The 20,518-nt window shown below is 41.1% G+C and overlaps 1 protein-coding gene across 6 annotated transcripts in view; it reads left to right on the top strand.

Moving 5' to 3' along the window:
- Positions 1-20,518, top strand: part of thrab (thyroid hormone receptor alpha b) — a 235,034-nt gene that overhangs the window by 160,740 nt on the left and 53,776 nt on the right. For 2 of the 6 annotated variants that reach the window (XM_049564453.1, XM_049564450.1), the window contains exon 4: positions 5,076-5,430. In XM_049564453.1, coding sequence (XP_049420410.1) covers positions 5,375-5,430 — 56 coding nt within the window. In that variant the 5' untranslated portion in view covers positions 5,076-5,374. Of the gene's footprint in view, positions 1-5,075; positions 5,431-14,846; positions 15,022-20,518 lie in introns of those variants that run through there. The other 4 variants (XM_049564452.1, XM_049564451.1, XM_049564455.1 and 1 more) reach the window with 4 other exon arrangements.

The raw sequence follows: 20,518 nt of genomic DNA, 5'->3' as shown, positions 1-20,518 counted from the left end.
AACTTTAATTTAGAAATTCAGGCCCCCCTGAGCCTTATGGTGACCACACAGCTATACCTGCTTTTAGATAAGAGCTCAACCTCCGGTCATTAATGATCTTTCTCTCACTAATAGCGTCACGTTTCTTCAAATGAGCTCCACTTCTTTGCTGGTACTTAGAATTAATTTCACTTGCTTATCAAACAATGGGCCCCCTTTCTCATCTGCCCTCTCCGTCCCAGTGTGATAAACAACTAATTGTTTGTGCTACAAACCACAAACAACTGCACCGAGGCCAGTGCCTCTTATAGCAGCAGTCGATGTAATAGAGAGAAGGCCTCTGATAAGGCACACTCCATTAGAGGAAGGCCTCTGGGGTTTATGTCATCACTGTCCTATTTACTATCACACTGCAGTCGGTTCTGCTGGGGTCAGAGTGGCAGTCTGCTCTGCCTGACCTTTTTACCATGACGATGAACAGAGTTGTTTGTGTGTGTGCTGTATGTTGTATGATGAAGAGGCTACTTGATAAAGGCTCCTCTCAACATAGACATGGCTGATTACGTTTCAAACAGTAATTAGCTGATATTGATGTCACAACATATAGAATTTATTTGTAATGTAATATTGCGCCTTATCTCATGAATGAAAAAAGAAGTTTAACAATAGAGTTCTTCCTCCACAACATCATAAAACTTCCTTGGTGTCCCCTCTGCTGGCAGAGGTAGTTATGTTTCTTATCTTGACCTCTTGATGAGTCATAAATAAATACGTTCTGCCATTTATAGGCCCATTAAAAGCTTTTTAACGCCGCAAAGGTCACAGCACTTCATAAATCTTACACCGGCGTTTACTTTAATAAAGTGCATTTTCACACAGATTCGGTAACTCTACAGTGACACATAATTTGACACCATTTATTCATCAAATCAAAGACAATGAAAAAGGGGTGTTTAGTCTGGGCATTAGAGTCAAAGCTGCTATGAGCTAATGGATCATTTTTGCTTTTCATCTACCTTTTTAATGTCTCAGTTATAAATCAAAAGGATCTCTGCGCAAAAAACACTGTCAATAAATAAAGTATATTTTAGACAAGTCTTATAACTATTATTTTTATTTGGAAAAGGCAACATTATAGTTTGTACAAAATGCTTCAGATGTTTTTACATGAAAAGCTTTACAGTTTTTATGAACATGTACATCTACATATGCACAGAACAAGGGAAGAGCCACATTGGCTGTGGGCCACAACTCAGTCAGTCCTCCGTCTTCATTTCCAAATACACACCCATGTATACACCTCCCGTGTGCACAGGAGCAACACATCTGTACACAAACACATCTGTATTCACCAATATATCCACCTGGATACAACCCACAAATCTATCTGTACTTCCACTTCGATCTAAAAACAATTTTTGTGTTTCTTAAGCCTCCTACAGACTGCGATTTTAGCAGTCTTATAGGTTTAGTGCAGCTACACTGTGCGCCATAGATCCAATAAATTTTGGTACGACATCAAGTTTGATGCATGCAGACTGCACTGACAACGCCTACTGAATTGCAGGCTACAACGTATGTTTGTCAACGTCAGTATGCAAGAACAAAATGTCATCAGTGTACGCCATCCATCTTCGCCGCTGCTGTATACAGGCAAGGCTTCTTTTGCCACAAGGTTTCGTCTTTGCCGGAAACCCGCACAGTTTTTCTGGCTCGTTTTGCCTCCATGACGAGTTGCTGTGTGTCTGTTTGTTGGGGTTTAGCACCAGCGTCGTCCTCATCAGTGCGTCATTTCACGCTGCATTTTTATTGGTTAGTTAGTAGACGTAAGTGGTAACAGCAGTCATGCAGTGAGATGGTCATCCCAAATTTCTGACACTGTCAGAATTTTATTCCAGGCTGTCTTTGATCACAAGGCCATGACAACGGCCATCATTGGACCTCTCTCACCGTGCCATGTAGGACCACCCTTTCAGAGCCACGACCAAAGATATCGCCACGTTTCTTTCACGTTGGTCATCTTTCGTCTGGGACAGCCCAAAATGGCACAGTGTATGCTAGGCTTTACATGTACCCACCACACACTCTGCAAAACAACTATACATTCAAACTAAGGGAGCTTATATGTCCCATCAAGAGGGGAAAGGAAAATAAAACATAAGTGGAGGTATACAAAATCTGCTGGAATTGGGTTTTTAAAATCGATCCAACATTATTTATTGAACCAAAATTTAAACTTCAACTTAACCTCTTAAATTTCCTTGTTTTGTTCGACCAGCAGTTCAGAACCCAAATCTATTCAATTTATAAATATATAAAACAGAGAAAAACTGAAAATCCTGACATTTAACCTGGCAATGTTTCCCTGCATTTTGTAGCTGAGACCAGCAGCTCCATAGGTCGCTCCGTCGGTCAGTCAGTCGGCCCACAAAAATTTCCCCACCCTGTGGAGGCCACATTTTTTCCCCATAACAAAAAAGCGCATAACTTCCAAACCGATTTAAATGACATGACCAAAGTTTATGGAAAGATAGACACAAATAGACGGACAAACACACATACACAATGTTGCCACATCTTCTTTCATAACTCATGAACCTGTTGGCGAAGGGAAGCAAGATTGTACTTGTAACGAGTGTTTTTGATGTTGTGTGTGTGTTGCAAGTGTTGCTTGACAAATTACTTTAACAATAAATTATTAAATTAATCAATCAAAATAATCTGTTAATTGATTAAGTAAGGCACCAGACAGTCTCGTTTATAATGTGTTTTTGAAATATTTACTACTTTACTGCTTTCCCGAGATGCCAGCAGCATCACACAGAAAGTTTCGGGGCATGAATCGGTCATCTTCTGCTATAATACAACTCCAAAACAACTCCTCCGCCTGCAGAGATGGGTTGTTTTGAATATGGGCTGTAATCTCTCTATTAGCAGCAAAAGCAATAATAATATCAGTCATGTCTAAGGACATTCTCATGCCCTGTATCCCACTGTTCCGGATTAGAAAGGCATTGAACCAGGGATTAGCGGAGGAAAGAATAAAGCCTTCCTTTGACAACAGAGGAGGGAGGGCTAATGGATCAAGACCCACTGAGTATTTACACACACACACAAACACACACGCACACACACTCTTCACACAGATTCAGCGACTCATCTTAAAGCTACTTAACCCTGCGTGAGAGGTGACATTCCATAAGAAGTTTTCCAGGAACTATCCAATTGTAGCAGTTGAAGGTGACAGAGTTTTCTTTCTGACCTCCAGGCCACCGTATCCAGTTTTAACTCGGTGTGTGCCTCCCAGGAATCCCTGTGCTGCTGCCGGTTGCACGAGGACACGTTTTCCTTTTCTGAGCCAGTTGTCCGTATCCATGCATGACGTGTTTTAGGGCTCAAATTTGGAGGTACCGGTCGGGTTTATTCGGGCGGGTTTTGGAATTGCTGGTGCTGCCCAGGTTTAGGGTGTTAGCTTTAGAGAGAGGTTGGCAACTTCATCCCCAAGACTCTTTGAGAGTATTCATCACTGCTTGTATCCCAAGGATACGAGTATATCCTCACTTAACTTAATCTTTAAAATCAAGTTATGAGTGTTTTAATATCGCAGCGTACAACAGGAATGTCTTAGCGCAATCAAACACACTGCTGCAACTTAATACTGAGAGGATGTATGTGCACAGGTGTATTGGTATAAATACAGTGCTAGGTTGTACAATGTGCAAAGGATTTAAGGATTCTGGGCATTTCTGAGGCATTATTAGGATATATTTTGCTTTCATCTCAAATCATTAGAGACATTTTATTGATGAGACCTTGATAAATGCACGACAAAGGCAAAACAGCTTTATTTTAATAGCACATTTCATACACCAAGGCAATTCAAAGTGCTTCGCAGATCAATGAAATATAAAACATAATAAAGGATACAGATTGACAACAAAAAACGTAAAGAGAAAAAAGAGATGTAAAAGGTAAAATAAATTAACAAATGATTTGCAATTATAAAGAAAAATCACCATTAAAAATAGTAAAAGTGCAAACAAGAGGTGCAAAGATTAAAAGATTATTTTAAATGATCTAAAACTGAGTTTAGAAATAAGTTTGCAGTCAAGAAGATGGAGAAAGTCAAAGCATAAGCCTGTCTGTCTGCAGCTATTCTCACAAACTACTGGACCAATCAGCCTAATGTTTTGTGTGCTCATTAATGACTGTTTGAGGCATCTTTTCTGGTTGCAGTGAGTCACAGTTTTTGAAAAACATGTTTTATTGACTGTCTTTGTTACCGTAATTGACTGCCAACTCCTCACTCCTCTAAATTGGATGGTAGGGGCTACAGGTGGTCAACAAAATCACCTAGTGAAGGGCATTTCTGGCAGTTGGCTCCGGCCACATTTTGGCCTTCGTCGTTGCTGAAAAAATGACATCCAAAGAGGAGTTTAGTCTCATTTTGAACTGCAGCATTTGCACATTAATTCCATACCTGATATGTCATGATTCAGTAAAGTTAGGCACAGTACAAGATGAATGAATCACAGTTTTGTTATTTTTGTGGGCTGCCAGGGAGCCAGGAGGGACGATTGAGTGAGATTTAGCTCTTCTTTGTTCGGGAGGGGAGAGGGTTTTTATTGGACATTGTGTCCGAGGTTTGTTCCCCTATCGCCTGACAACTTTGGTTACACCTTAATAATTTAAGCTGCATATTGTCTCCCCCTTCATTCCACTACTGTCCTGCATACATGCTGGACACAGAGCCTGACCTCCAGTCCCTGTTCACCACACAAACCCCCTGACACACTCGGCAGATCTGAAGTGAACTTTGCTAGTTTTAATTAGCGATTAATCTGCAGATAACGTTCACAGTCACACAGTTAATCATGAAAAATGCTCATCATAGTCTCTTGTTTTGTCCAAAACCTGAAGATATTCAGTCACTATCATAGAGAATAATTAAACCAGCAAATATTCACATTTGAAAAGTGTACTTTTGGTGCTTTTGCATAAAAAAGCCAACCTGAAAGTATTGATTTTCTGCCAAGAACTAAAAGTTTGAGCTCTAGAGGCATAGTTATCCAACTGTATCCTTTGTTCTCTTCCAGATTGGATCCCACTCCACCCTCCTCATCCCTGAGATTGACGTCCACCTCCAGCCCCGGCCCCAGGGCCTGCCCTCCAACATTTTCCATATTTCACATTTTCACACCGAGCCACGCCGCACCGACCTCACCTCAACTCCCTCTGGAGACCCTCCCCGACCATCCTCCCACATACCCCCAGGGACGGGACCCCGTCATGTTTCACTGACCGACCCCTCCTAACCGGCGAATGACAAGTGTGCATCCGAGGGTGGGGCTTGCCTCAGTCTCTCATGATTGGCTGCTGGATGGAATTAAGGTGAATGGAACACGCGCCCAAGGAGCAGGACCCTAACCCATCAGAGGGAGAAGAGAAACGGTGAGTCTGTGTTTTCAGCTTTTGTTGTTGTCTCTCTGTTTCTATAGATGAGCAATCTGATGCTTCCAAAACAAAGTCTCCACTGCTTCTCATTCAAAGGGCTGTTTCCAGATTGCATGGCTATCGCTGTTCCATGTCGGTCTGAGTAATGTTAAAAGTAGTGTAAGTTACACCAAACCCCCCGACTCCTCCTTCACTGTGTCTTTTCTGATGTAAACAAATCCCTGAAATGAAGCAGACTTGGCTTTCAGTTATTGTGTAATGATGCTATGTGTGTGAGAGGTCTTCTGAGGACATCCAAAAGGGAATCTTTATTTTTCAGTCTCTCTTTTATCGTCTAAATCTTTCTCATGGTGCTCTCCGTTTTCACCTCACTAGATCATTTTTTCCAGACAAGCTAAACAGTGTAGGGGCCTTTTTTTCCTCGCCACCACTCTCTTCCTCTCGTCTGAATTGTTTTTCAGAGAACTAAGCTTAAAGCTACATCTGACCCCAGCGCTCCTCCCCTCCGCTGCTCCTTCATTTCTTGAGAAGCAGAACCAGTCAGGCCGGCCCGAACACAAACAAACACAGCACTGTTTAAGCCCCTTCTCATAAATGAAAACATAATATTAGCGGAATGGAGCCTGTCTCATAGAGGAAGGGGCCCTCTGAGTGGAAGAGGCTTCTGGCTAAAGGAAAGTGTTATCAGTCAATATCAGTCTGCTTTGGCTTTGAGAGCTGAGGTCAGTTAGTTCACTGAAATCTATGATAGATTTAAGGGAAACTGCTTCCCTTAAATAAAAAGTTAATCTCTCTGTCTGGCAATGACTAAAGTTGTAATGCAGATGTCTCTTCCACAAGTGTTTCTAGAAGTATGAGTTGGATGTGGAGGAAGATCATGTTCGCTTCTGTTTCATCGTTGTTTTCACTTTGTTTAATCCGAATTTATTATGCTAATAAATTGTTGAGGATGTAAACACTGCACGCAGCATTTAGCCAAAAGCTTATTTATATAGCTGCAACAATTATCCCTTTTGCTACTGAAATAATAAGAGCATTAAATGTATGCATTGTGGCCATTCATGCAGTCAGAAATGAGCTTTTTAGGAGGTTTATTGTCTTGTTTATTTTGTTAAAAACAAAGCACTCTTGTTTACGACACGCAGTATTTACCACTTTAATTAAGACTAATTGGATAAGAGGGGCATCTGAAGGCAACACTAGCTACAAGCTAAACTTTGTCACTCTAAAATCTTTTTTATGTCTTGAAATGACATCTCCGCTTCCAGTACAAAAATAAATTCATCTACGATACGGGCGCTGTTATCTTGCGCTTTTGGAGTCAGAGCGATCAGGAAGTGGAGCCATGGTATCGAGTTACTTCCTTTACATCTGTCCTACCCAAACGCAAGCAGCACCATTGATCACGAGCACACCAATTGACACACACAGCTGTCAATAATGATATCACAACTAATCAAATAACTCAAATAAAACCAAACTTATTAACTACCTCAAACAATGGATGTATAGCGAGAGCTGGATACAGAGTTGGAGGCGGGCTCCGTTCACGCCGATGAAAGTTGCTTAGTGGCTCATGAAACCAAAAATATTCAACTTCCTGGTTGTAAAATTACTCAGATCTTTCAATTTCTTGGAAGAAGTACACATGCCGCATTTTTGGCGCGATCAAAGTCACTGTGAGCAACACAGTCTCGGCATGCATGTGTTCCTGAGCGCCTGTTTTTCAGGGTGCAATAGCTACTGAACCAAGGTCAACTTTTGGAACGCAGCAGAGCTCACCGTATGTCATGTGACAAGGAACATCCAATCACGGCCGACAGATATCTTTCCCTTCTTCCGTAAATATCAGTTGGTGGTAAATATGGAAAAGTTGGACATTTAGGTGCAGAGCTGTTAGAGCTTTACATCTGTCCCATGGAAGATACTGTAGGTCTACACACAAACAGCGCCTGGAAGCAGATCAGCTCTGCACTCAAGATTTCAGGTTAATAGGCTACAATACGGTGCTTGTTAAGGTCGATTAGCAACCTCAAACGCAACCTGCCGCCGCGCTCTTGAAAGCTTGAAAGGCGGTTCCAGACGCGGCATGTGTTCAGCCCCTTAATCATGCAGCTCCTCTGGACTTTTGAAACATTATCGGTCCAAATGGATTTAATCCCAATAGTGAAACAAATCATGTGATGGGAAAAAAAGTATTTTTGGGCCACAGCGCGTCACAAGACAAACCAGGAAGTTGTAGTTACACGGTTTGGCCACTATGTCAAAGTGGCTTCAATTTCCAGCAATTTTGGGCCTACCGAAAATGAAAGAAGCCATTTTTGTGGAACACTTTTGATATGTACTTTGTAGAGATGCACTGATCCAGCTTTTTCCAGTTTCGATACCGATCCTGATGCTGTGGCTTTGAGTATCAGCCGATACCCGATACCGATCCGATACCATGGTTGACCTAAAAAGCTATATACCTTTATATGTAGAACAGAAAAGACTAGAGGCATCAGGCATTGATGACTACACAGTTCTTTCCTACGATAAAACAACATGAAACAGATGAATGCAATGATGAACTATATACTTTTAACAAAAATAAACAATTGTGCAACAGCAGTTAAATAGTGTGAAATATCTCCACACAGCAGATTCTCTCCTTCGCTCCATGACGTATGACGTAGCTCGTGTCGCAATAGATTTAAAGGGAAAGGATCGCCTCAGGTATAGGTTACATTTTCCGATACATGATCCATCTATTTTGATGATATCGGGGCCGATATTCGATCCAGATATCGGATCGGTGCATCCCGTGTACTTTGATTTTGTCGTTTGTCCCATCTGCTAACATGGAGGGGGCGGGGTTTATGTTATTTTGGGGGAAGCTGTCCATCTCCATCAACAGTCTATGGTCTCTACAGTAAAAATTTATGTCTTAGATCAGTATGAGTTTATGTTAATAGTACCATGTGGAGAGACGAGCTGGCTGCCTTAAAAGCAGCACAGCTCCACAGTGTCTCCATGCGCTGTATCACAAGCTTGTGTTAAGAAAGTCAATCCGGCGGAGCCTGGATAGATTCCTCAGCTAACATGAACACCTGTCAGGAGATTAGCAGCTCCGCCACTGGGGGACAGGGACAGTTGGTGCGGTCATGGATGTAGGAGCGCACACACCGGCCTTTCTTTTCTATATCTGACATGTTTGGGTGCAGGCATTCGGTGTATCTCTGCTTGTGATCCAACACCTGTATCGAGTGGTGGCTGCAGCGCTTTGCACCTCAGGGGTAATTAAAAGCACAAAGAATTGAGCTCTGGGTGCTTCAGACCGGCGCTACATAGAGTAGATATCAGTGTGTTCGGCATGACAGTGGATTTTATTAAATCTCCGCCCCTCCCCTCTGCATGTTGTCAGCCTGTTGTTTTGAACTGCACCGGCTCTTTGAAGTGATGCTATGGTTACCGGCATGCAGACAGAGAACAGAACACCTGTACCTATGGACTGGAGATTGTTTGATATGCACTCAACCATTTTCAGCTCTTTTTTTATATAAATATGAGAGACTCTCTGTCTGACAAACATTACGGTGATTTTATTTTACAGACTTTCAGTGAGCTGCTGAAACCTGAAATTTTGACGCTGTTTTGAGTCATTTTGCTTTATAAAGCCGTTAATATTTTTGCCTTAATGGCTTATTAAGATGCATATTTTGCTGTAGAGTGTGTGTCACGGCTGATTTAGTTCAAACGTAGATATGTAGTTGCAGCTTGCATCACTTCTTTTAACGTGTCACCACAGCTGATGCAAGGCAGCTTGCAGTGTGTTGCATTAACAGTAGCAAAGGCTTGCTTCATAGTAGTGTGTGTGTGTGTGTGTAGTTTGTTGTATCCAGGAATCTTTGTTGTTGATATGCTTCAAGAGGCCGCCTCCTTTTATCCACTGCACTTATCTGAGAGCCTGCAGTCAAACATACGAGACCAGATCGCAGCGCAGAGTTAATTGTCGGTGCAATCTTTCTCGGACGACGTTGATTCTAATGACTTAATTACTTAGCAAATCAGATGGAGTTGTTGCCGAGGATGTAGCATTAGTACATAATGTTCCCGCTTCCCTCTTTTCACGTGTCAGACGAGGTATCAGTGCTCATCAGAATTTCGTATTCACCACTGGTACGACCTGTTTCCCTCAGCTGTAAATAGCATGAGATGGGTGATAATAACTCTGCGGTATCTGTGTCAGGGAACACACTCGAACCCATCCAGTCTACCAAACATACACACACACACACGTAGAGAGAAATAAGGACAGAACTATCTACTATAAGAAGATTTGCATCTCGTCACACTGGGAGAAAGTGTGAGCCCTTTTTCAAGCCACATGTGAATCTGTTTTCTTTACCGCCTGTGACATAAAAGACAGACGACCCTGTGCTGTCATGTCGACCCCTGCCCTCTGAGTCTGTGTTGATCTTCCTCCTGTCATGCAACATGTACAGTATGTCTGAAAAGGTAAACAAGATTCAGCTTTTCCTTCCCTTTGACATGAGGATGTCCTGTTGTGCGCGTGTTAAAGGCATTGTTATTTGCGCTATGGATTTTATAACGTCACCGGTCCTTTGTTCTTTGGAGATTTGGATACTAAGCAAGGCTTTGAAACTAAGTGAGGTTGAATACACTGGGAGTTTCTTTACATACTGGTATTTATGTCAATAGATTAAAGTCTTTTGTTTGCTTCATACAGTATGTTCTGTATGCAGTATAAGGGTGTGTCCATAAAGTATGTGTTGCGTGTATACATAAACCTGCCGGGGATCGGAACATTTCTGAACCTGTGGTGTATTAGATTGCATTACACGTGTTGCAAGGTGTTCAAATTATGTTTTTGTAGATCGAACTGTTCCTGAGAGATTAACCTCATCCTCACCTGCTTCAGATCACAGCAGCCTAGAGTTACCATGATGATTTGCCGTGCTTAAAAGTGTTAAAAAAACAAAATCAACTGGCAATTTCCTCCTATTTTGAGAGTGGAGCAGCAGGATTGTGTGTGTGTGTGAGTCAGAGAGTCAGTGAGTGTAGATCTCTGCTAATCAAAGTAATTGACAGAACGCTGTAAGTTTCCTCCACAGAAAGAGATTGTATTTCTATGGCTGCCTCAGCCAATTATTAGTATTGTTCCTGGATTCGTACAAAAGAAGTTTTCGCTACGGGAATCTCAACAGCACTCTTTAACTGCTGCGACCACATTTACAGAAAATCACCGGCTTTGAAAGTTTATAAAAATGAAAAGAACTGATTTCTGACTGCTAAAAAGGCACGCAGAACCTGAACTAATGCTGCATTTGTGCCAAAGAGTTTGAGTCATAAATTTGGATAATAGCTGTGACTGAATGGTATGAATGATCTCACATGGCTGCTTGAAGCGCTCGTTTTGTTTTTTATTTCAAATAACTTACAGAAACAGGAAAAAAGCAACTATGTTGAGATGCTGTCGTGCAGAGGACAAGCTGGAGAAGTACATCGGTGCAACGTGAACAGTGTTTTGCTTGTGATTTGACTGCAGGCGTTTACTGGTAAACAAGTGCAAATGGAACACCTGTACATCGCATTATACAAATAAGCTGCGATAGATTCAGACGCACCTGCTGCACAGGACTGATGGTACGTCTACACAGCTTCGCTCTGCCTCATCACATCAAGCAGTGCCGTCTATACTCAGTGGATTTAAATAGAAGAATAGAAATAGAAAGAAAGAAGTGTATTCATTCCTGAAGGCCAGGTATTTAATTCTTATCAAAAAAATAAATAAAGCTAACATGTTCAAACAATATGAACAATATGTACAATTGTTAAAAAAACATGAATCATTGTGGTACGACGACATGTACAATACAGTTTAACAACAGGAGCAGATACAATCCAGATAGCAGGTGATACAGGTAGGGCTGCCCCCTGATAGTCGACCAAACGTTAGTCGACCAGAAAGGTCATCAGTCCACAAGATTTTATTGGTCGCTTAGTCGCAGAAAAAAAAAAAAGCTGCGCCTTGTCAAAATAAATTAAAACCTATATGACTGGACCATGTGTGACTTTAATTTGAAAGGACAGACACAGGAAGTGTCCACGCTCAGCAGTCAGACAGGAGTCAGGTTAATTTCCAGGGCTGGTACCTGCGGTTATTCCACAGGCTAGTTAATAACATGTCGGGCAGGAAATCCAAAGTGTGGGATCATTTTGAGAAGGTGAAGGACGAACCCAAGGTGATATGTAAACTCATCTTCATTGGTTGACTACAAACATGACGTATCATCTGAAACATGGAAGTAGCTACATGCCCATTAGCCCACAGCGTCATTAACAGGCGGCTCGCTCAGTGTGTGACGTGCACTTGGAGATAAAATATAGGCCTATATTAATGAAGGTTCATTAGTACGGTTTGTATTTCTCTGTAATGTAGCACAGTGTTAACAGTGTTACTGATACTACTCTTTCTCACACCTTTTTTGTTCAGCTCCAGAAATTTGATATAATGAAATGTTCACTCGGCAGCATGCACATGGTTTGGACATATTTTATAGAATAGAATTTATGGATGCAAAGTACACACAGAGTTTACATTGATGTGAACCGAATGCAGCTAAATACAGGCTTAATGTAGACATTTAGGCTGTATAGTCTTTTTTAAGTTTCATTGTACTGGATATAGCGAGCTGTGTACATTTGAAGTGTCAGCTCCATGTTTATTATCGGTTATGTGTGGGTTGCTGTAAACTCGTGTATTTGGACAGAGGGAGTTGTCTGGCTGTCACTCAGTGGCATGCCATATCCCCCTCTAGCTCAGCCTGTAATTTAGACAGTGGCGGGACACATGAGGGAACAAAGTGTCCATTAGCTCTGGATGTATAGGACGGGACAGACCCAGCTGTAGGCCTGTAGCATGCATGCTGAACAATAGGCTACTGTGGCACTCACAACATAGGACAGGGGGACTCATTCAGACGCTGTTATGGATATAATTCTCTGGACTATTCTGAGTGTCTCTGTATTGTTCTGTCTGTTTAAAGAGCTTCAGAGCAGGTGCTTCTCAGTCTTCTTGACTTAAAGGGTCAGTTCACCCAAATAGAAATAACACGTTTCCTCACTCGCCTTTAATTGTATTTTGCCAGGGTTTTTAAGATATCTGCCTGTGTGACTTCTGGCTCCGCCCCAAATACAATGAAGAGGATTGTAATTTTATTTGTGGTGCCCACAGCAATGAACATTTATTTATTGATTGATTCATTCCCTTGGTGTTATTTTATCTCTAGTATTTCTTGTTTGGAAATTTTTATTTTATTTTATTTATAATGTATTTATTCATTCCCTTGGTCTTTTTTATTTCTAGTATTTCTTGTTTAAAAATTGTATTTTATTTTATTGATTGATTGATTTTTTCCCTTGGTCTTTTTTTATCTCTAGTATTTCTTGTTTAAAAAATGTATTTTATTTTTTGTTTATTTATTTATTCCCTTGGTCATTTTTTATTTCTAGTATTTCTTGTTTAGAAATTTTATTTCATTTAGTCATTTATTTTTTTTCCCTTGGTCTTTTTTTATCTCTAGTATTTCTTGTTTAAAAATTTTATTTTTATTATTTATTTATTCATTCCCTTGGTCTTTTTATCTCGAGTATTTCTTTAGAAATTTTATTTTATTTATTTATTTATTTATTTATTTATTTATTTATTTATTAGTTATTCCTGGGCTTTTTTACATCTCAATTATTTCATGTTTGGAAATTGTTCTATAGTTTTTTTTTATTTTATTTTATTCCTTGGCCTTTTTTATGTATTTCTTGTTTTTTTTGGTTTTTTTTTATTATTTTTTTTAATTCTTATTTCCATAGTATTTCTTGCTTGGAGATTATATTTCATTTTTTATTTTATTTATTTATTTATTTATTTATTTATTTATTTATTTATTATTCCTTGGACTTTTTTATACCTAGTATTTCATGTTTGGAAATTGTATTTTATTTTTTATTTTTTGTTATTTTTTCCTCTAGGATTACTTGATTGGGACTATCACTTTTTTTTTTTTTTTAAATTCCTTAGTCTTTTTTAGATATCTTGTTGGAAAATGTATTTTATTTATTTTATTTTTTCCTACTTGGTCTCTTTTCCTCAATCTCTAGTAATGCTTATATGCAAATTGAATCATTTGTCTTTTTTTCATAAATATATTTATGTCTGTCTGTAAATTAATGTTTAACATATACAGCTGTCGTAAATATATTTTATGTTAGGTGGGGTTTTACAAGCCCTCAGGGTTTTATCATCCCACATGTGCATTTTTTCTCTTTAGTTTGTTTGATTTATCAAATGTACATATTAATAAATTATATATATTATATATTATATTATAAAAATCAACAGCTACATATCTGTATCAGAGGGTCTACTTTTTTCTTAGTAATCAGAACAAGCGTGGTTTTTTTTGTTTTTTGTTTTTTCATTTGTGTGAGCCTACATTTTAAAATATAAGGTTGGCCATATTTTTCTTACTGTCATTAAATCCCATGAAAAGACCAAAAAAAGCAGCGATGAAGCATTGTCTGTGCATCTATAGCTTATTCCTCTGTGCCATAGAGCTCCATTGTTGTCCACAGACTATTAAAATCACATTAGCGGGCCACACTGTTGCACAGGCTGACATGTTCCTTCATTAGCATGAACACACGCACTGTAGTTTATTTTGACTCAATACAACATGCACTGTCCTGCTGCCAGAAATACTCACTGGGGCACCAAATGTGTGTTAATCCACAGCTGAAAATAGTCCCCCAACAAAGGACCTAGTTGCTGTAGTCTAAGTGAGGTTTGCTAAAAACCTACGGTGCTGAGCTGTTGAAGGAAATTACAGGCTATTTTTAAAAATGAAAGTATATTTATGACCTGTTTTTATTCAAATCTTAAGCGGGAATGAATAAGTTTGGAGCCACAGACAGGTTAGGAAAGTATTTAGAGACAGACTGACGCATTATTGGTTTGATCTTCTCGTTGGATTCGTTGACAACAAGAAACATATATCCTGTAAATGTGCTGACGTAAGTGGAATCCTCTGTAAGGACATAAAGTTCTCTGTGAGCGGTGTTGATGGCTGTTTTCTTATGTTTCTTGATATCTTTTGCAGTCCTGCGTGCAGCTTTAGCCTTAATGAAACCTGCACTTGCTTAAAATAGTCAAGTCTCATGAGAGCGCTCAGTTACCTGACAGCCTGGCAATTACATGTTAGACGCACTCCACAGTCACTGTCAAAGTCACAGGTGGAGACGCTGGCTGTCCTCCAATCAGGGTAGACTGGGTGGTACTACCAGCAGAGCAAGAAAGTCCCACACATTAGAGGAAGAGGGAGGGAGAGGCAGAGTGTATTTGAGTGGGTCGGCAGGCTAAACATAGCACAACTGGTAGAGACATCAGGGTGTAGGAGTGAGAAAGACAGATAGACAGAGACTAGGTCTATGCATGAGCGCCGTGTCGCTGCAAGTCGTCTACATCTGCAACTTCAACTAGACCTCCTCTGCCATGCATATTTTACAGTCCCACTGCGTCATCAGGTCGGCACTGTAAGTCTTTTTCGTGACATCTTTTTGGCTTGTGTTGTTGACTCTTCTCTTCTGTATGTGTATTTGTTTAGGGCTGCGTTAGCACTCAGTTGTGCAACATGTGCGCTTATTTTGCACAGCTATCAGGCCATAGAATCATATTGTTGCGCTTACACACCAACTTAAGTTTCATACTGTGTGTGTGTGTGTGTGTGTGTGTATGTGTGTGTGCGCGCTGGAGAGGCCAGAGAGTACAGTATGTGCATGTTTCTGTGGGGTTGGCTCAGGTTGCGGAGAGGCACAGTGTGTGCGGGGACCTTGTATACTCAGCGGTGTGTTGCAATCCCGTCAGAGTTTGAGAGCTGGAAATTGAAAAGCGCTCTGTGGTATGCCTGCACTGCACAAGGCGACAAGCCCCAACCTGCAAAAAACTCACATTCCATCAAAAAAATATTCAATTATGCATGATGTTTTCATCCGTGAGACAGGCGTGCTTGTATTTGCACTAAGTGGCCACACGTTCACCGGCTGTGTGATACAGTGTCAAGTCTGTCAAAGCTGCCTGCTTTTTAGCATAAGCACCCAAATCACTTTTTCCTTTTTGTTTGTTTGGATGTTTGTTTACGGTTTTGCTTCACACAGTCATGTCAGACAAGATGTTTCTCTTTTATCTTTTCACACTGAAGCAAATTTGTGCATGTTGTGTGTTTTTCTGGTCATATTTTTGTTTTCTTTTTGCTTCTTAGGGCCACTTGACACCGTTTCTCTCCAACCCTTTCCACTGAGAGCTCTCAGAGCAGCGCAAAGCACTTCTGAGGCTCCGCCAAGAGTGCTAAGCTCTTTTTTTAGCTGCGAGGGTGCTAATATTTTCATCAGAGCTATTTTGGGATTGATCAGACTTTAATAGAGGGTTAGAGCCGGAGCTTATTCAGAGAGCCATGATTTGAATTATCATTTCATTACTGTGTCATTGCTCTGCCAGTTCTCCGGCTGTTGTGCAGTGTTGTCGTCAGTACCACCTAAATCGAGACCAAGTCATAACCAAGACCAGGGTTTATCAAGACCAAGACTTTGAGGTTAAGACAAGACCCGGACTGAGGCAGGGCATGACCGAGTCAATTTCAAGGGGTTGGGACTAGACCAGTACCGAGGCAGAGTGTAACTGTGACAAGACCAGGACTTTGAGGGGTTGAGACCATGTCAGGGCCAGGACCGAGGCAGGGCATGACAGAGTCAAGACAGAGCAGAGACTTTGAACCGAGACAAGACCGAGACTTTGAAGGGTTGAGACAAGGTCAAGACCATGACCAAGACAAGACCAAGACTTTAAGGGGTTGAGAACAAGTCAAGACCGTGACCGAGACAAGACCGAGACTTTAAGGGGTTGAGAACAAGTCAAGACCGTCACCGAGACAAGCCCGAGACTTTAAGGGTTGAGACCAAATCAAGACCAGGACTGAGGCAGAGTGTTACTGAGACAAGCCCGAGACTTTAAAGGGTTGAGACAAAGTCAAGACCATGACCAAAACAAGACCAAAACTTTAAGGGGTTGAGAACAAGTCAAGACCGTGACCAAGACAAGACCAAGACTTTGAGGGGTTGAGATCAAGTCAAGACCATGACCAAGACAAGACCAAAACTTTAAGGGGTTGAGAACAAGTCAAGACCATGACCAAGACAAGACCAAAACTTTAAGGGGTTGAGAACAAGTCAAGACTGTGACCGAGACAAGACCAAAACTTAAAGGAGTTGAGAACAAGTCAGGACCATGACCAAGACAAGACCAATACTTTAAGGGGTTGGGAACAAGTCAAGACCAGGACTAAGGCAGGGGGTGGCGGAGACAAGACCAAGACTTTGAGGGGTTGAGACCAAGTCAGGACCAGGACTAAGGCAGGGTGTGGCCGAGACAAGACCAAGACTTTGAAAGGTTGAGAACAAGTCAAGACCGTGACAGAGACAAGACTGAGATTTTGAGGGGTTGAGAACAAGTCAAGACCAGGACTAAGGCAGGGTGTAACCGAGTCAAGACCGAGACTTTGAGCGGTTGAGACCAAGTCGAGACCAGGACTGAGGCAGGGTGTGACTGAGACAGGACCAAGACCAGACCAGTGCGAGACCCACAATGCATGACACACTCATGATAAATGTTGACCATGCACATCGGGCTGGGTAGTAAATCCATATGATATCAATATAGTGATAACAGACTAGATAGTTTTAAAGGCTGTATTACAGTAATGTGATGTCATTTCCTGAACTCACGGGACTGTTCAAGCTGTTCTAGTATTTGCTTTTACCCACGTAGTCATTGTGTCCACATTACTGATGATTATTAACCAAAAATCTCATCGTGTAAATATTTTGTGAGAGCACCGATGGTCAACCCTACAATATAAATAATCAGAAGGTGTAATGGGGCGAATTTTATGTGGTGGAATTTTCCGCTGTTTTCTATGAGCAAACAAATACAAACAAACAGGAAGGAGCTTAAACCAGTTTGAAATTTACAATACAGAGCTCCTTTTTTGCACAGACAATTTAGTGATATCGCTGCAGTCGCGGTGTTGACCGGTCTTGAAATAAAATCCTCTTTGTCCAAGACAAGGACCGAGTAAAAATGTGGTTCGGTCCAGGACGAGGCTGAAACATTGACAAAGTGGTCCTGTTTCAGCTCTCGACTACTGCAACCATGCTGTTGTGTTATTTTATGTCAAATTTGTTCTTGTCTAAATATTTTGTGAGAGAACCAATGGTCAGTCAATATAAATAATCTAAAGGCATAACGGGGTGAATTTTATGTGCTGGAATTTTCCGTTGTTTCCGATAAGCAAACAAATACAAACATGAAGGAGCTGAAGTCAACTTAAACATCTCTATGTGCACCTTTGTTTTGTGCCGGCAGTTTAGTGATATCGCTGCAGTTGTGATCGTGAGCGGTCTTGAAATAAAACGTCTTTGTCCGAGACGGGACAAGACAGAGTAAAAATGTGGTTGAGTCCGGGATGAGGCTGAAACCTTCACACAGTGGTCTTGATACCCGTCCTGAGTACTACAACCATTCTGTTTCGTTATTTTTTATTTTTGTTTAGTCATATTTTTTAGCACAGCTCAGCTGAAGGTAAACAAAGTTTAACACGTGGCAGGTTTCGGCCTCTTTTTGTGAGCACCCTGTTGTCGTGATTTAAGGTCTCAGTGCGGAGATGCAGAGAAGGCGTAGTTATCGTGGAAGTGACAGAGATGTGACTAAAGTGTATCTGTTTGCCTTTTTGCCGCATGGGAGGACTGAACTGTCACAAAGCTGTCAATCTGATGTTTGTCGCCTCCAGCAGCTGTACGGAGTGATGTGGAAGCCAACTGGCACAGGGAGAGGTATTTACCTTTGAGTGTCAGTCAGAGAAAACTCCACCTTGTCTTTCTGCTGCTGTGACAGCTCCAATTCTTTTTTTTCTCAGCCTGCTGACGTTTAATTTTTGCCCACAAAGTGAACGAAATGCATCGGGCATGTTCAGAGAGCTCTCAGATGTCTTAACATTGTGAAATATACACCCTGCTACCTTTGCTGCTGTCGTATGCCAAGAGGTGTTGCTTCACTGATGAGCATCTTTTGGAGACATTTGTCACGTCAGATGTCCTCTATCCTCCCCCCATGACAAGAACATTATATCCTTTAGTTTACATGAGTTTCTAATCAGATACTACAGGCGCAACAATCCCAATAAATCAAGCTTTAACTCAGTGGGCTATTTAGGAGTGTAATTTAATGCCCTGTTAAGCTATGTGATGTATTGTGAAAAGGGCAAAGGGAACCATAACCGAGAACAAGACAGTGCTGTAATTGAAGCGAAGGTAAAGTGTGAAGGGCAGTTTGAGTTGGCATTTAAGCTCGATTACAGCAACAACTGAACTTAACAGGCAATTATATTGTTATGTGTCCGAGGGGCGAACATTGTTTGCTGGTGTGAAATACAAAAACAAGATGGATTAGAGGAGAGGTGAGAAACGTTTTGGTCATTCAGAAGCAGCGCTGTGTTTTCTGTAAGACCTTTTGATCACTGTGGGGAATAAACGTGTCGCTTTGCATAAAATCCCCTCATTACAGAGCATGGAAACAAAAATGTGTTTTTATGCACTGAGTGACTTCAGCCTGTGTTTTTCCATCACTGCAGCCCAGTTCCATAGTACATATTCTGAAGTGGCCAATTAGAATATAATCAGAGATGTCAGTATGCATACTAAACTTGTTGGAAGTGAGTCATCCCAACATGCAAAGTACAACGGAAAGCAAAGAGCCACTCGGAGCTAGAGCTGTGTTATCAGACAGCATAAGGAACATTAACACAACTATTTAACCCTTTTAACCCTCATTGTTCCCGAGTTGATTCAGATGTTGCTTTTCAGTTTGCATTTGTTACACTGATCTGCAGACGCACACGTGTGTCATTACCTCTTTGTACAAAATGCAAAGGAATGAAGAAGAAGAATAACTTCATTAAACCCGCAGGCGAAGTTCAGTTTTCACTCCATGTTCTTTACACACACACGCACACACACACACACCCACAGTACCTACAGACATACAGTTGACAGAGATGTTGGGACGTCAGGCGCCACAGGTGCGGTTAGAGGTTTGGTGCCTTGCTCAACAGCGCCGATGCGGTGCCCTGGAGGTGAACTGGCACCTCTCCAGCTATAAGTCAACACTTGCACTCATTGGTACGGGATCTAAACCGCATGACAGCAGACAACAGCCAAGTACCTGACGTTGACTGTGAACTTTAGAGACACTGGGCCTCGTTCCCAAACGGGACAAAATGTTTCACACACAAATCTAGGTGTTCATCAGTATTTTTTTCACCTGAATTTTGTACTCTGCAAACCAATTCAGAACCACCTCGGACCAGGTGTATGCACAAATGATAAAGGCCCAGCTGTTGGAGAGTTTGTGAACACACACCTTTTAGCTGAATGTTTAGTTTTATTAAAACCAAATTCATTTAAAAATGGCTGAAGAAGCTCACGACCTATTGGGACAGCATATATGTAACGCACTGACTTGCCCAGGGACACAATGGTAGCACCACTCGGAGTAATACCAGATGATATTCAAGGACGGGTTCATACTTCCCTTCTCCACATTGTATTAACTGCGTTAGCTTACTGCTGGCTGGATCCAGACCCCAAAAACTACGGGAATTGTACTGTATGGGAAAAGATGACTCATTATTTACACTTGAAGAAAGTAACATTCGCTAAACGACCTGTTGAAAGTATAATTTTACCTGATCCTATGTGATCATTGACCCATATACCCTGTTTTATCTCTAATTTCTAATTTTCCTCTTGAGTTATTATCATTATTTTATTGTTATTTGCCTCTGTTATTTATTTTATTTTTACTTTTTTTCTCAACCATGAAGTGCAAGTAGATTTAGTGAGCTGAATGTGGATGTGGGAGGCAGAGTGGGGGCTTGACAGGGACAGTGTACGTTCATATGTTTTAATATGCGGACCTGAG

This window comes from Epinephelus fuscoguttatus, linkage group LG20, assembly GCF_011397635.1.
Source record: "Epinephelus fuscoguttatus linkage group LG20, E.fuscoguttatus.final_Chr_v1".
Classification (NCBI taxonomy): Eukaryota; Metazoa; Chordata; class Actinopteri; order Perciformes; family Serranidae; genus Epinephelus; species Epinephelus fuscoguttatus.
This window is presented reverse-complemented; position numbering and strand designations above follow the sequence as displayed.